Source organism: Gambusia affinis, linkage group LG19 (assembly GCF_019740435.1).
Source record: "Gambusia affinis linkage group LG19, SWU_Gaff_1.0, whole genome shotgun sequence".
NCBI classification, from domain to species: Eukaryota; Metazoa; Chordata; class Actinopteri; order Cyprinodontiformes; family Poeciliidae; genus Gambusia; species Gambusia affinis.
Genome location: NC_057886.1, coordinates 9449056 through 9466072, shown reverse-complemented (window position 1 = coordinate 9466072; position 17017 = coordinate 9449056). Strand labels below are relative to the sequence as shown.

Here is a 17017-nt window from a genome sequence, read left to right as displayed (position 1 = left end):
AACACATTCATGTTTGTGGTTTTAATGCATCACAATGTTTAAAAGTTTATAAATTCTTTAGCAACGTGCTGTGCATTTTATCAATCAAGTATGAAACTATATACAATTAGATTACTAATAGTATATATCTAAATCATGTTCAAAAGAATAATAAAGTGCCAAGTTATTTTCAGGACATGAGGAGACTGTCTCAGTAATCGACAGAGTATTAAATATTAAACTACATAAAGAAGCGTGACCAGAAGTTATACGACAAACTTACTTGCAGGAACAAAAGACGACTCAATCCCAAAATCTACAGCCAATCTGTATTTTAATGAAAGACCAGGTTAAAATAAAAACCACTTTAATGAAAGCAGACACTTTTAAAAATCACCATAAATATGCTACATGTATCCTAACCACAATTTGCATTAACACAGTGAAGCTAATGTGTCGATAGGAACTGCTCAGTGTTAGGTAGTGCGCAAACGTATAAAGAATATAGGTCTCATTAGCATTGAATGGAAGTAAAGCTATCCCAAGTGTGCAGTGAAAAGAGATCTAGAAGAATAAATCAGTTCCAGACTAATGCTTCACAACACCATCCAGCTCAAGATGCCTCACTGCGAACAAGACACGCATCCAAAAAGTTACACCTGTGAACAGAAGACTCACTACAGATTGAAGAATTCTTGCAGAAGATCTCTGTTGGCCTTATAACTAACTCGATATACCGATTGCCATTTTGACTCTAAAATAATTAAAAAACACAAATTAATAACAATAATAAAAACCAAAACAAAACAAAATAAAACAAAGAGCTCGCCTGCTGCTCTATGTATTCCCATATCCTCCTTGTACATTTAACTCAAAGAAGCTCTACCATTGAAACTTAATTCTATTTAGGCAAGATACATCAAAACCTGCACCTTTAGCTAAAAAAAAAAAATCCAATTATCAATGGTCGAGCTCTTTAGCTTCGATTGGCCTTGCGGTTTCACAGCGACACTGTTTAGTGATCACTGTAAACGTTTGATCTTTTTTGCATTAAAAGGCTTTAAAATCCATCACACACCCGTTTTCCCATGTAACCAAATCACCCACTCTCTCTCCACACACAGAAGCCAAACACTTATTCAGTCCCAGAATAACCAATCAATCGTGATGACGATCTCAGTTAAGTGTGTTGATGGTGGGGGGGATATAAAGAGTAGACGAAGATAAGGCATCACATGCTATTCTTAGCAAAAGCTGCACGAAGTAAAAGTGTGGCACAGCAGTAGCTCGAAGGCGAGATGAGGACGATACACTTGAACCCTTTCACGTCGAGGGGATGCAACTTTTTTTTTTTTCCTTTTTAAAAAGTCATGATGAAGCATAGCGGTTTTCCATTTCAATCCCAGCCGTTGTCCTTTATCATATGAGACAGCTCTATGATGTACTTCCCCTCCTTGTACTTCTGGCTGAGTTCGAAGGCTTGCTCCTACAGAGGAAAGACACAAAGTTTTAATGAAGACTATATATATATATATATATATATTTTTTTTTTTTTTTTTTTTAAACCAACCAAGGTAGACTTAAGTAAATCTGTTAAAACTCCTTCTCAGATAGTGTTGGAATAGTTAAACAAAACCTGGCTGATTACAAAAACGGAGCAAAAGACCTCAAAAAGCAACACATGTTCCACCCGGTATTTGCCAACTGCTGCAGCTAGTCTGGTGGGGCTGCATGGGGGAGGGGTGCTCTCTGACACTCGGCTGCAGACTGCAGGTCTGAGGAGGAGCTTTGGATAAACGGGCTGAGCTTTGTGAGAGAAAGTGTTTAGTCAAACGGCTGCCACAGGAGATTCAAGGACTCTTCAAAAATACATAACAGAATCAAAGCGAAGTAGCTTAGACGGCTATTTTTTCGAACATTTTTACAAACTAAAATGCCAAAACTTTTGATTTCTTTTTTTAAAAAAATTTCTGCAACAAGAGATCTTTATAAATGTTGTCGATTCAGTAAAGTTTTTCCTACTTGGCATATTTCCAAAAACAGAAAAAAAAAACCTGTTTGAGTCTTCCAGGATTTTATCATGTCTGAAATGACCTGCAGCGTTTTAAAGTCCAAGGTTTACAGCAAACAGAGGAACTCTGTCGCAGGAAACAAATACCGCCTCTCCCATTTTCCACTTCTACTGAACAGCATTACCATTGCAATAACACAGGGGAAGAAATTAGTGTATAAGCCTCAGAGTAATTATGATCTGACTGGTTAGAGCTGATGAGGCTTAGAGGAGTTGGGTGAGAAAAAGGAGGGTATAAAAGTCTAACGATGTGCAGCAGGAGGGGAAACCGCATCCATGGAACAAACTAGTCTAGCAGGCTTTTTATTTGTTTATTTTAACAGCTTGTCTGCTGGTGACCACAGGAAGTCAACATTACAGGTGAAAAGTCTCAAATGTCATACGGGCCTGAAAGAATGGCCAAGTAAAAGTCCAGACATAAACACATCGGAGAAACCATTGAAAGAATTGAAATTGGAGTATACAGATGCTCTCAATTAAAAATTACTTCTGTCTCCATGCCACATTTTTTCTAACTTTATGTGTAAGTAAGATTTAAAAATCATGCATCCTTTACCCTTGTAAAATCAAATTATCACACATAAATTTGTGTTTGTAAAGTGAGAGAATGTGCAAGGAGCGTGAACATTTATCTAAATTGTCATTTCTTTTCAGTTGGATGATTTTCTGCACGAACCTGGACTTTACAGTGAGTGTAAAGTCTTTGCAAGTGTAAAGAACTACTGGATGTACTGTAAGAGTTACTTACATATTTCCAGCCCAGAGTGGTGTGACAGTTTTCACAGTAAATGTCGGCCACTGCGTGGAGTCCGGTAAGCAGCAGCCTCTCCTCAGCGGGACCGCAGCCAACATTAACCCTGAAATCAACAGCGAAGGCCCAGATCAGGTGATTTTACTACTTCTTTCCTCAACAGCACAGTCAGCTTCATCCCACAGCTACGGTTGTGTCTTGTCATAGGAGAAGTTTACAGAACATGAAAGGAAAGTACATACCAGGACATTTCTTTAAAAAAAACAACAAAAAAACAAAAAATCTAAGAAGGTTTAAGCACATCTAATGTCGTTTAATGGACTTGCTTCTGATTCAGTTTATTGCTGACCCACTAACCTAAAAAAAAATTCAAGCATGACCAAAGTGTACTGACCCAACTTTGAGGTCCAATCAGGAGGAATAAAAACCAACCTAGTTATCTGTTGACAGGATGTTTAGTGTAAGGACATTTGCTCTCAGCAGTGTGTTCAGATGGAAAGAACATTTCAGAAACTGTGTGCTTTGGAAAAGAGGTCAAAGATTGCCAAGTGTTTCAAAGAAGATGTTTGAGGAAGTGATAAAAAAAAGAAAAACAAAACTCATGATTAAATAAACAAATCTCTTATGAAACTTGTGGTCGCATCCAAAATACTCACACTGAGTTAAAGAGGTACGCTCGGCCTTGGCTGCCTTGAAATGACTGAAAGTAACAGGGGAAAAAAAATACCCACATGAAATGAAGAACAAAAAGAACACCAGTTTCATTTTTCTATTTTTAATACATAAAAATAGCATATAAAGTAAAGCACTCAAAATAAGCATTACAACAGAGGCATGGCAGCATGTTTACCTTTGAGATAAGATCGTCATGGTTTGCCAGATGGGCGCGGCAGTGCACACAACTGTAACGGCGGTGGCAAGAGTCCAGGTAGGCCTGGAAAGTCTTGGCTTTTGTCAGCTTCACCATGTCTGTACAGGAAAAAGACAGAGAGCACATGTTGCATTAATGTAGACGATAATCCAGGAAAAACTGCTTTGGATTTCACTCGGTTGAACAGAATTCAGGGCGGATCACTAAGGAGAGTCACATTTTGAACACAAACAGATTTGGTCGCTACTGCACGCAGCTCATTAAAGACATGGAATTATATTTGGTCCAAAGTTCTGGACCTGCAGAAAACGTCTGACCTAGAGATAGACCAATTAGGTTTTTCCTGGCCAGTACCCCATCCTGGTATACATGCAGGTGTCATTTAGAGATGAATAATGGATGAAGTTCTTCACTTTGTTGCATTTAGTAAAGACCAACAAAAACAAAACAAACCTCCGCACCTGAGATTTTTCAATATTTGACTAGTTTGTCATCATTTAGAACAGAGAAGTAAAAGACTAGGCAATTAATTGGTGCATCTCCAATCGTCTGGATATCAAAATTTCCCTTTGATTTGATCAGCAGAACAAAAACTTATAATTCAAGTTCCATTTTCAGACTGTGAACACATCACCCAATGACAACATGTACTTTAATGCACTTTTTGAATAAATATCTGATGAATGTGAAGGATCGTTGGTTCAAAAATAATATTGCAATTCCTTCATTTTCTGCTACACTCAAAAATATTTTTTTTTATACACAAAACCAGCAGTGTAGTTCTAGTCCGATGTGTTGTAGTCCTAATCAGAATCTGCATCTGATTCATAGACAAGCCTGATAGACAAGCTGATATACAAGCCTGATCAGTGAATATTTGGTTATTACCTGAGCTACAAATGCATCAATCAAGCTATTCTGGGCTTACGTTGATTTTCAATTTTCTTGTCGATTTTGATAAATTCCGTCTTTTAGTTCTAAAAATCAAAACATAGAAAAGAGAAAAACCATATATTGCAGGTCCTTTGACAGATGTAGAAGCTGTAGAACAAACGGGGGATAAATGGCAAAGTCCGACCAGTTCATCTAAATAACGACGCTAGATTTAGATATTTAGATATCCAAGCTCCCAGATAATTTCAACTTAAGGAAATGTTGCAGTCGGTTTTACAATTTTAACATGCTATTGGTCTTGTTTTCTTACAAAAGGGAAGTTTATTTTTATTTTACCGAAGAAATAAGCGATCGACAACATTTGCATACAATTAGCAGTTAGTTGTATAATCTTATAACACAAAGACGAAGTAAGCGAAGACGTAGTTTAGCCTGACTACTTCCTGTTTCGAAACAATTTGCACAATCAAGCCTTGGCTCAATTCGGCCACCAGTTAAGCCGCATTTCAATGTGCAGAGCTTTTCCCACATTGATAGTCGTCTACACGAGCTGCTAAAAGGGCCAAAAAACATGACTGTTACAAAGGACAGTACTAGCATGCTAGCTGCGCAAATGCAGCGAAGATGGACGAAATGTTTTCTTCTGTTTCCACTCACCTGCTAAAATTGAAGCTGTTCAAAGTATACAAAGCGGTCTTTAGTGACTGACAGTTTAATAATTGAAGGAAAGAGCAAATGTTAAGACTGTAAAATCCAGCCTTTAGCTCGCCTCGGTGCTATAGTCCTCCACGCGCCGACGGTTGGGGGGAAAAGCCAGCTCCGATTGTTTTTGTTGTAGCAGAGCCCGCGTTTCTGCTCTGACTCAACAACAAAGTTCTTCCACGGCCTTTTCAAAAACAGGAGCCGAAGATCTGACAATACTGGCGAGCTGACAAACCAGAGGGCAATGCGTTTCCCAGCAGAACAAAAATGCTGTTTGTTTATGAAAGCACGCAGATGGAGGGGGGGTGAAGGGTGCAAAACAAACCTCCGTCAACCAATCACAGCTCCCAGATGACGTTTAGAATGTGGGTCAACCAATCAGCTTCGGCTTCACGGGAGCCTTTTATGGCTATCAATAGGCTTGCTTTTTGATCCAGTTTCATAAATGTTGGGTTGGCTTTAGTGGTGGGAAGTCCGACTTTTTTTCCAGGATTCAGATGTTGTGGCTCTTTTGATAGTAAAGAGTCCGATCTTTCCACTCCTCAACAGTTCTTCTCTTATTTTCTTGACCTTTATAAGAAAGGCAAGTTTTTATGGACCAATGTAGCTCAAAGTAATCATGGTTATCTTTACATAGCTTTTTACTATTGTATTTCATGTTTAATAGTTTTAAGATAAAAATATTCACACCACAGGCAGATTTAAATGATGTAAAATTATTTTTCAATCAACCAAGAGGTTTGGATTGAATAGGAAATTTGAATGACCTCTCAAAAGATAACAAAACAATGTAAATAGAAAATCATATTTCTATTAATTAGATGAGTTCTAACATTAAAAATTATGTTCATAAATATATGTTGTAGAGTAATATGTGTGTTACCAGGTTGCCATTATATTAATCATCAGAATGTTAAGTTGTTTTTTAATGGAAACTTTACCTACATTCTGTTTAATCGACTGCTATGCTGAATACAATACCTGGTAGCTGCTTGATAAGCTCCAATTTCTTTGTGCTCGAAAGACAAACTTTCCAAGTTACCCGTTGGAAATAAAACAAGAATATCCCCTGAAGTCACATACCTGACAGGGAAAGTCAGAGTTCGCCAAACAGCCCTGAGTTCAGTATCCAATATGGCGGTCACATATACAAAGCATAGTAAAAGGTGGAGGAATAAACTACTTATTAGCATTTCTGACATTGAACCAGAAATAAATATAGAACAATGACATACTCGAGCTATCTGGAAACAATGGTAGCCATTTTAGATTTTGGCTGTTTGTGTTGTCCAGGGAATTTTATTCTTTCTGTGATTTTTTTAAATTGGCTCTGAATTAAACAGAACAAAGACAAAATTAGGATTGACGCTAGATCTCAATTACCACAACACTTGATTCCAAAATATATTACAAATGACATTATTTCATAGACACATTCTCTGATTCAAACTTTCTCCCACTTGAACCGATGTGACAAAAAGCTGGATTTACAGCTTTATATCATTTTAACACTGCTGTCACACTAATCAGCACAGGGAACTGGTTCAGAAAAATCCAGCCTTTGTTTCATCAGCAGACTGATTGATTGTCATCGTTGCAGTGTGGCCGGACTTTGGTCACAGCTGCCTAGGAAAACAAAGACATGAGTGAGATCCATTGCACATGGTAAGCGTTAGGTAACATAAATTGACAAAACACAGATGTTTAGCCTCATGATAACAGTACTCTGTTATCGTGTGTGTGTGTGTGTGTGTGCACGTCTGGTTCCTTGAAAAGTATTCAACCCTCTCGAACAGTTTCACATTTTTTAACTTTAAAAAATTTTTTCCAAGTAATTTACAGAACCACACAAAAATAGTTGTGAGGAAGTTAAAGGAAACAAATCATCATCATCATCATCATCATCATCATCATCATCATCATCATCATCATCATCATCATCATCATCATCATCATCATCATCATCAATCACTTTATTTTATTTTGGTAAAATATACTGTTATCATTTCTGGCAAACAATAATCTGAAAAGTGTGTTGTGGATTGTTATTTATCCCTCTTTAATCTGATATATAATTAGTGAATATAGTTCACTTGTGTGTAATGCAATCTCAGTATAAATCCTGTGGCTCTGTGAAAGCATCAGAGGTTTGTTAAAGAACATTAGTGAGCAAATATCCTGACGAAAACCAAGCAGCATACCTGACAGGTCAGGAGGAAAGCTGTGCAGACGCTCAGACCAGGGTTAGGCAATCATCTCTCTGATTGAATCATTTTGTACAAATAAAATCAGATCTCATGAGCAGCTACTCATGAGATTGCGTAGAAACCTACTCAGTACTTGAATAGGTATGCTTTACACAGTTTCTGTTTAGGTGACCACCAGTTGAGGGCCTGGTTATGTGACATGACAAACAAATGATTTAGAAAAGCATTACCACAACACTTGATTCCAAAATATATTACAAATGACATTATTTTATAGACGTATTCTCTGATTCAAACTTGCTCCCACTTGAACCGATGTGACAAAAAGCTGGATTTACAGCTTTATATCATTTTAACTTTGCTGTCACACTAATCAGCACAGGGAACTGGTTCAGAAAAATCCAGCCTTTGTTTCATCAGCAGACTGATTGATTGTCATCGTTGCAGTGTGGCCGGACTTTGGTCACAGCTGCCTAGGAAAACAGAGACGTGAGTGAGATCCATTGCACATGGTAAGCATTAAGCACTTAGTACTTGAGTATTTTTTTTTTTTTTGCAAATACTTTTCCAGATGACTACTTTTTATTCAGGAATGGTCAAAGTTGAGACTTAAATCCAATTGAGAACCTGTGGCCAAATAAAATCCTCACAAACACATAGAAGCTTGTGGTTCAGGGAGTAAGAACACTTTTATGCGGCAGTCTAAAGCACAATTTCTTTATCCCGTTTTTTTTTTCTAAAAACACAAAACATTCACCTAAATCAATCAATTACGTCAGAAAGTTGCCAGTCAAAACAAAGTCATGTTTGTTTAGTGTCTTATCATGGGTTTCCAGGTCTGCGGCTAGTTAAACATTCACTGCTGACAAAGCTCATCAACTGTTTCTTTACATACCAACCTGACTGTATACATACAGCAGACATGATCACACCGTAGGCTGTTATTGGTCGTTCTACGTGATTAGAGAACCAATCAATCAAACAATCAATCAAATTTTATTTGTATAGCCCATTTCAGCAGCAAGGCATTTCAAAGTGCTTTACATCATATCAAACACAGAATCAACAATCAAAACATGACATCAGGTCAGGTTCCATCGATACATTTGTAATTGACAACGCTTCAAATACAATCCTAAGTTGAGTTTGCACCCATAAAAGGTTTACCGGTTACACTCCTACTGTGTTATATGGAACAAAATACCTATTGCTATTTTTATTCCCACTCACCCTCACATTCACACAGTTTAAAACGATGTAAACAGCCTTTCAACGGGCTTCCAGCACGAGGCTCCGTGCACCTCTTTCACGGAGAGAAGTGAATGAATCCCTTGTCCTATCAGGTTGGTGTTGGGCAGCAAACTAATCCTGTTCAGTTTGGACGCATGGATTCCCCCCTTGGTCTGGCAATGTCTGTTCTAGTCTTTGGTGTTTTTGCGGTTCTAAGAGCAGTTGTTCTGGAGTGTTGCTGCTGTTGGGATCATCCACTCCCATGTGTGTTTTGACGTAGGTAGAGAGCAGAGTTGGATAATCAGTCATGACTCCTGTGGCTCCCAGGTCAAACGCAGCCTTGATGTCTTCATTTTTATTGCAAACAAATAAATGAACCTACAGTTGCAAACATGGAGGCCATTATTATCCACTCAGTCAAGCGTGTTTCATACAGCGGAAGCTGTAAAAGTGTCTTGATACATTTCAATTCAGTATTGATCATTATTGGTCCAATGAAGGAGACATGGAGGAAGCAGGTTCCTGCCTCTGGACTATAAATAGTTGGGCAAGCACAAACAGAGAGTAATCTCCCAGGAAGCGCTGAGCCACATCACAGTGGTTAATTAACAGTGGTTAATGTTTTGTCATGTAAAACTTGTCGATACTATGCAACAGTACTAGAATAAACCTTAAGGTGGTACCTGTATCCCTCGGTCTGCAAGGTGCTTGAAAAGGTTTTTTCTCATTGTTGTCCTGAAAAAATTAAAAGGAGAAAAGAATTAAATGAAATAAAAACAAGAAATATGATTCCATGTTTCCAGTCGGGCCTTGAAGAGTTTCTTTCTGGTAAATAACACAGATAGTCAAAAGTCGGACTTACTTATCTATTAAAGAAACAACCCAGCTTTTCTTCAGGATTTCGGGGTTTTCGGGTATGTAGGTCCTATCAGTGCACAAGAAAGACATTAAACACCACTCTGAAATGTTCATTTATTTGTTTATTTCACTCATTTACAGTTTAAAATGAATGACTGAAATAAACAAATAGATTAATTATTTGCATATTTGTTTTATTTTTCATATAAAAAGAGGAATTATGCTGAAAACAAAATCACATGTAAGCACCTACTGCGCAGAGCAGTAGGTGCTAAATTTATTTTTAATCTCTTGCAGGGTAAACAGGCTCTGCAAACAGACCTGTTAATGAGGCGTGGCAGGTAGAACTGCAGTACGCTCTCTCCCACAGGTACAAAGGGCAGCAGGCCAGTGTAATAGAGAAGCAGAAGCAGGATGCCGCGCTGTTTGGAGAAACTGTAGGGCATAGAGCCGTTCTACAAAGAAACACAAACAGAGATTTTGAAATGTGGAGAAGGAGAGACAACAGAGGAATGACAAACACATGGTAAAACGTGTACATTTCCACCAACACAGAAGCAAATCTGCGTTTCAGTGGGTGAATGTGCGGTAAAGGTTTTTGTTTGGTATTCTATCTCCCCCTGGCGGTCAACTTACGATACTGCGACACTTGTTCAGGATTTTGGCATCCTCGGAAGCCCACAGAGTGATTCCCTCCCTGTCGTAGCGTTTAACCAGGGTTGACACCTGCAGACAAACATGATCGTGATGAAAACCACCAACATCCACTTCCGTGCAGTACAGTCCACTTCCAAACTGTATTTTCGACCAAAACGAAACAAGCTAATTACCACCACAAACATCCGCATAGGAGCCAAAATTCAACCATTCTCTCTCTAAATGTACATTTGGGTGTTATGTCATACTCCTTGAACTTTTTATACATTTTATGCCACAGTGGTGGCATAAAATGTGGGAATATTATTCTTAAAGAGTCACAGAGGCAGGTCAGAAATAACGGGAGGATGAATGGAGCTAAATACTTTGAGAATAAACTGTTAGAGGTAAAGCAAAAGTGGAAAAATTGTGATGCAGAGGGAGAATTATTCATATTATTCATTATTAAAGTAAATATCTGTTTAAAGACCTTTACGCCTTTACTTGAATACTCCTAAATAAAATCCCGGGCAACCAGTTAGCTTTAGAGGTCACTTAACCTCTTTCTGCATGCGAGCACGATCACTCAGAGAGGGCATGGCTGCATACAAAGACACGGCACACTTTTCAGTGAGGAAAAAGTTCAAGGAATATGAATATTTTTGGGGGACAGTTTCTTGAACGAATAAATCTTGAATCAAAACATGACTATCAAAATTGCTGCAGCTTGTCGTTAATTTTGGGGGGTAATTTGGTGCAAGATATGCTTGCATTTTTTAAAAATCTGCATCGTATGGAGTGTTTCTGCACCTCTCGCATCAGCTGCGGGTTGTCCTCCTTGATCTCGATGCTGACAGGGATGTTTGGGAACGTCCTGAACACATCTTCTAGTAGAGCAATCTTTCTGTCTGTACCACTGTCGTTCTCGTGGCCTGAAGGGCAGTACGATGTGGAAAGTTAGTAGGCATTAAACAAACACACACTCCTCTGACCAATACCTCCACTTAACACGTTTTCATTAATGATTAATAATCTAAACAACGGAGAAGGAACTGGCCTGCATTGAATACCACCTCCAGCTTTTCCTTATACAGAGGCAAATCCTGAAACAATAAAAAAAAACAAACAGTCATCTCAATGTTAAGTAAGCTAAAATATTTACAATTTATATACAGATATTTTTGGTTATATAAGTTACCTTCCAGATCTGTTAGTGCCTACAACTTACCTGGATGTGAACATTTCCTTGAAAGTGTTCCAGCACTTAAGCAAACAGATTATTTTCTCAAGGTAAATAAAAAGCTGAATATAAACATCAGTTCACCAGGATGTTTGAGCTCAGAGGTGTGTTCATAAAACCCACCTATCAACTCATCTGAAATGAAGCCTGATGGCCTCTTTCTTATTTCACTCTCAAATCGTCCCTTATTTCTTTACATCTTGTCGCTAGCAGACAGATTTTCATGCCATATTTAATGTGCTCTCAGTTTGTATTTTTCCAAAGATTTTTGAAGGTTGTTTAAAGTTTTTTTTTTTCCTTGCATTTAGGCTAATTGCTTTTACTGATTTTCAGTCCTGACTCTTCTCAAAGGGTTGTTGTTTTATTGTCATGCTGCTTATATTGATAATTTTTGTTTAATTAGAGCATCAATGACTGATTTATTTATGATTCACATGCAGATTGAATGCCATTTTTGTGTATTGTTTGGCAGCATAGTAGTAAGACATAAAGCAGTTGATGCACTTAAGTAGCCGGCTTATTAATGGGTCAGTTTTAATTGTAGAGTTGTGTTTGTTTTCATAAGGCTCTGACTGTGTGCATTGGTAGATTTATATCCAAACATCCTATTTACGGTCATTGCAAACATGCAGTCGTCAGCTCATACAGCAGTAAGACGTGAAATCAGTTGAAACAGGAGTCAAAGTCCAAAGATCAATGCTGAAAGCCCTTCATAAAGCCTGACAAAAAAACTAACCGTGAAATGAAAATTCTTTGCATATTCTGTCTTAAATAAACATAAACCACGTCTTTAGTGTAAGCAGTCAATGAAGACAAGTGGTGGCTTGTCTGACCTCCAGATTGAGTGAGGAGATGTCTTTGTCTACGCCGGTCTGCCTCTTCAAGTTCTCGTCGTGAGAAACCACCACATGTCCATCCTTCGTCAGGTGGCAGTCCATCTCCAGCATCTGTGAGCCTTTTTCTAGCGCACTGATAACAGAGAGAAAAGCTCCTGTAAGGAGGTACATGTCTGATGTTTGGAGTGAAGCATTAATCCACTCTGAAAGGACTGACCTAAAAAAGAGCACCGGCCATTCTCATGACCTTACATACACTCATAATCAGTATGACTGTCATATTAAAGCTTTAATTTATTTTACTAGCAAGCATTTTTTAAACTCTGACGTCGCACTTTAAAAACTCAAAGTACAATTAGCACAACGTCAGGCTACTGTGGACATTTTATGGCATTTAATTTTTTTTTTTTAGGTCAGCAAATCCATCCATCCATCCATCCATTTTCTTTACACCCTTCTTCCCTAAATGGGGTCGGGAGGGTTGCTGGTGCCTATCTCCAGCTGCGTTCCGGGCGAGAGGCGGGGTTCACCCTGGACAGGTCGCCAGTCTGTCGCAGGGCAACACAAAGACTTACAAGACAAACAACCATGCACACACACACTCACACCTAGGGAGAATTTTAGAGAGACCAATTAACCTGACAGTCATGTTTTTGGACTGTGGGAGGAAGCCGGAGAACCCGGGGAGAACCCACGCATGCACAGGGAGAACATGCAAACTCCATGCAGAAAGACCCCGGGCCGGGAATCGAACCCAGGACCTTCTTGCTGCAAGGCAACAGCTCTACCAACTGCGAGGTCAGCAAATCAATTTCTAAAATTGATTTCCTGATAAGTTTTACTCAAAAGCAAAATTATGAACTGTTCCTGTCTCATTGACAGACGGTAAAGCACCAAATCCATTGCTCTGGGCATTAGATGTTGTTTAAAAACCTTTACATTTGCAAAGACAAAAAAAGGGCTCAAAAAAATCTAAGTCAAATCAGCTTATTTTTAATTCACAACAAATGTTCCTTCAAGATACATTTCTAGGCAAAGACAATCTATCCACAGAAAAGAGAGGAGAAACTGCAGATATGAAACCAATCACTCATCAAGAGCTATAATTCCAGGTTGAACGTCACAGTAACCTGAGGGAACACACGTCCCATTCTTTGGATGCCGACTGTAAAATCGGCATCCATGGCAGCAGAAAGAGATGGAGCCTCAAGCAGTTTCAGCTGCAGTGAAATACCTGAGGTGATTTTTGATGCAATTTTGATGAAAACACGCAGCCTACACCTTTTGTTTTGTGCATTTTTGTCATCCTAGCATTTGTTTTCCGTCCTGTATTTCTTACTGTACACAGCAAAGAAATAGCTGATGTGACATACTCTGTGCGTGCAGACAGCAGTGAAACAAAAACAGACACAAAAATAACCATCTAGCTTTCAGCAGTCGGAACATATCAGACTTTACAGCTGACAGAGTGTTGTTAGGCTTAAACGCATCACCTTTTGACTCTTGGCTGAAACAATCTAATCTTTGTTTTGGTTTACCATAAAACATTTCTTCTCGTTGTCTGGGTAGACACATGTTTCAAACCAGTATCCGTGGATTGTTTATCCTTTTTTCTGTGGTTGACAGTTTGGGTCGGATGGTTGATGTTTGGGTTTTCCAGCCGCAGAGTGACCCCAAACACACACCGAAAGCGGCTTTGAACTGGGTAAAGCAGACTATGTGAAGCTTCTGGAACTGAGCAAGTGAAAATAGCTGGACTATGTTTAAAAGCATTATCTATGACAGAAAGTTGACTAATTTAAGTTAACTCTCCCAGATCTGCCAGGAGGCGTGACGAAAGTAAATTATGCCAGGAGCTTTCTGATGGATACAATAGATCAATACTTCAGTACTACAAGATATTTAAGCTAATACAAGTGAAGTGTGCAGATATTTGAGCCTCAGTGTTTTAGCAGAGCTCATTTTTCTCATACAATTGGAGTTGGTACTCACTTTGTGAACGCCTCCATCGTATTTTCTATCTTCTCTCCAGATCCTGGAAACAGTCACAACCAAATCTGAGCAGCAGCACAGTTGACAAAAAAGGCAAAACAAACTTACCATCAGCCTATGAAACAGACTTTAAAATGCTTCAGGGTTTTAACCATTTATTTTCTTGATCCCACTCGGATATGTCTTCAGGAAAGCGTTGAGCTTTGGGGTCATCGCACAGCGTGGATCATAGATCCCTCCCTCCGCAGCCCCCCTCTTACCTCCTCGGTGTGAAATTTGAGTGCAGTAGAAAGCTGTTTTCTTCTTCCGGTGGAGATAGTGTGGGTTCTTCAGCAGATACCGTGAGATCAGGGTGTACAGTCCCAACGGAGGGAGGACGGAGCACAGAAACACGCTCATCCTTCCCCTCACTCACATCCAACGAGTCTCTGTTCTCACACAGATTTCCTCCTAAAATGTCTGGAAAGGTGCTTTTTCTTTTGCAACCGACTGACAATTAGGCCATCATTAGATCACCTGCTTTTTTTGCAGCTGCTTCAGAAAAAAATGGGAGTAAAAAACTGGAAGGATGAGTCAGAAAGAATGTGCTCCACCTTCACTCCAACAAATATGTCAGTGTTCCCTGATTTCTGATGAAGGCAGCTTAAACCAGAGCTGTAAACACGAGTTAATAAAGCACCAGCTCGCAATCCATTGGCGTCTGCTCTGCCAATGGCAACACTTGTCCCTCTGTCAAGTTGCTCTGTTCAGCTGGGGAGGGAAGGGCGTCGTGTGTCATACCTTTCTGAGGCACATTTTCCAGCACCTTTCCAGGTTTTCTTTTGTTCTCCTTCAAACTGTAGCTGTAACCCTATAAAATCTACCTCAAAATGACCTCATCCTGCATTGCTGCTTGGATTGCTCAGTGTAGGATCTCATAAATTTCGCACACGGCTGGAACATTGCTCTCCGGGAGAGCAGGACGTGCATTCGTCTAAAGGGCAGGTGGCAGGAGGAGGAACGAGCTCCAAAATGTGCATGTTGGCATCACTGAAAACTCTCTATATCAACTACAGAGTCAGCAGGACGCGGCATATTGTTCGGCTTCAATGCAACAAACAATGCAGAGGTGCAACAGCTAGAGAATGCTGCAAAAAGCTGCAGCCAGAACACATGAAGCTATTCACAGCAAGACGAACTGAATGTGCAACATTGTCTTGCATTCGCAGAGTCATGCTTTTGACATTTGGTCGTTCGTTTCTTTTGTGACGGCTACTGGCTGTAGCTTTTACACGGAAGGAATGTCTGAGCGGGAGCAGCCTTGCTGAGACACGCCGCAGAAAATGAGAAAAGCAGGTAAGGCAAGTTCCAGGGAAATGAGCATTCTCACGACTCAAAGTTCACCACCGAAGGAGGGCTTACGGAGAAACGCCTGATATGTTCGGGCGTGTCTAAATGTATATTAAAAAACATTCAATAATATTTTAGGAAATGCTCTGTCTCACTTTGCAGAGTACAAAAATACCCCATCTGTTTGTTAACCCAAATTGACCCGATCTAGTTGGGCAAAGGAAGCCATTCGGTCATGTTTAATCAGAAAATCGACAAAAAGAAGATTTAGACACATTTGGTGAGCTCTGGAGCTCTTGAGGTTGTTTTTTTTTTTAATTCTCCACTTGGAGAGATTTAGCTGCTGCATAATAACTCAGTACACAGAAGAAAGAAAGTGAACATGTTATTTTTGTAACAGTGTATTAAATGTTCAGTCACTCAGAGCGTATGGTTCATTATCTCTTTGTGAGGTGAAACTGTTTGTGCACAACTTTATCTGAAATTATTTTTATCCGTTTTGATAACTTCACCGGGAGTCGTTTATCTCACTTGCATGCACACTCCCACCGCTTGGATATCTGTAACCAGTTAGGTTACAGATAGTTTATACAAGGATAAGGGCCCTTACAGTGAGTGTAGTTTAGAAAGTAGATGAATACAGAGCTGTCTATTTTTCCCCCCACTTCTCTCTGTATCAACACTGAGATATGCTGACTGACGCCCCAGCACTGGATGGTGACTCTCTGTATTTCTGTTCCAATTTGTGACTGTACTTTGCATTATGTGGCATTAAATCTTTTATATAGCTAATAATCTCATTATGTCTAGGCAGAACAACGGGTGGCTGAATGAATGTACTCTGATCTCACCTGGGGTTGTGCAGTAAGGAAGACGAGCGCAACACTTTTGTGACCCAGGACACTACACTATGTCCTGTTGATCGGACCATAATGTGCTGAGTTTCAAAGTCTTTTACCCTTCCTCATGTTGTCAGACAGGCTCCATTTAAGTAAGCTTTTATGGAAGTAAATATGTGCCATCAGAACTTGAATTAAAATTTACTTCCATATGTCGGAAAGAACAGGACCATTTTGCCCAATTAGAAAGTCAAATTTCTTTTAAGATATGCTTAATGAATGCAGCATTTTTATAACTGAAGGTAACATAGTAGCTCAATTGTACTATGTGCCCAGAAAATATATACCACACCTTTAAAAGTTGATTAGTTAATTCGAATTGTGCATTTGACAGACAGCTCAATTTAGTCTAATTACAAATATTTTTTTGAGAGCGAATGAAATTAGAATAAATCTGAAAAAGGGCAAATGCTTTGTCACACTTTTGTATTTGAAGCATGTGAGGAACATCTACAAATTTGATCCAATAAACAATTCATTAATCCACCCTAAAGGATTAACAAGGAGAAGATGTAAACTACA

At 39.2% G+C, this 17017-nt stretch overlaps 2 protein-coding genes across 4 annotated transcripts; both read right to left on the bottom strand.

Annotated features, from left to right (window-relative positions):
- Positions 1 to 296: 296 nt before the first annotated feature.
- On the bottom strand, positions 297 to 5602 carry ypel3 (yippee-like 3). Its single transcript, XM_044100921.1, has 5 exons — positions 5224 to 5602; positions 3652 to 3770; positions 3458 to 3501; positions 2799 to 2907; positions 297 to 1465 (listed from the first exon to the last, which is right to left on the bottom strand). Exons 2-5 carry the CDS (start codon positions 3766 to 3768, stop codon positions 1376 to 1378), a joined length of 360 nt encoding a protein of 119 aa, XP_043956856.1. The 5' UTR covers positions 3769 to 3770; positions 5224 to 5602; the 3' UTR covers positions 297 to 1375.
- Positions 5603 to 6391: 789 nt separating this feature from the next.
- gdpd3a (glycerophosphodiester phosphodiesterase domain containing 3a) lies at positions 6392 to 16380 on the bottom strand. Of its 3 annotated transcripts, none has more exons than XM_044100918.1 (10): positions 14420 to 16380; positions 14268 to 14310; positions 12273 to 12408; positions 11257 to 11302; positions 11010 to 11131; positions 10200 to 10289; positions 9885 to 10018; positions 9568 to 9630; positions 9389 to 9440; positions 6392 to 9083 (listed from the first exon to the last, which is right to left on the bottom strand). In XM_044100918.1, exons 1-10 carry the CDS (start codon positions 14664 to 14666, stop codon positions 8838 to 8840), a joined length of 1179 nt encoding a protein of 392 aa, XP_043956853.1. In that variant the 5' UTR covers positions 14667 to 16380; the 3' UTR covers positions 6392 to 8837. The 3 variants fall into 3 exon arrangements, with proteins under 3 accessions (XP_043956853.1, XP_043956855.1, XP_043956854.1); XM_044100920.1 differs by having other exon boundaries at positions 14376 to 14549; XM_044100919.1 differs by having other exon boundaries at positions 6393 to 9083; positions 14528 to 16376.
- Positions 16381 to 17017: the final 637 nt, after the last annotated feature.

Excerpts from the sequence above, each read along its gene's own strand:
- ypel3 (XM_044100921.1), bottom strand. The coding sequence starts at position 3,768 with ATGGTGAAGCTGACAAAAGCCAAGACTTTCCAGGCCTACCTGGACTCT. Across the intron at positions 3,502-3,651 it reads ATGACGATCTTATCTCAAAG|TCATTTCAAGGCAGCCAAGG; the intron begins GTAAACATGCTG and ends TGTTACTTTCAG. Across the intron at positions 1,466-2,798 it reads CCACTCTGGGCTGGAAATAT|GAGCAAGCCTTCGAACTCAG; the intron begins GTAAGTAACTCT and ends TTTCCTCTGTAG.
- gdpd3a (XM_044100918.1), bottom strand. The coding sequence starts at position 14,666 with ATGAGCGTGTTTCTGTGCTCCGTCCTCCCTCCGTTGGGACTGTACACC. Across the intron at positions 9,631-9,884 it reads CTGCCACGCCTCATTAACAG|GACCTACATACCCGAAAACC; the intron begins GTCTGTTTGCAG and ends GTGCACTGATAG. Across the intron at positions 9,441-9,567 it reads GTTGTTTCTTTAATAGATAA|GACAACAATGAGAAAAAACC; the intron begins GTAAGTCCGACT and ends TAATTTTTTCAG.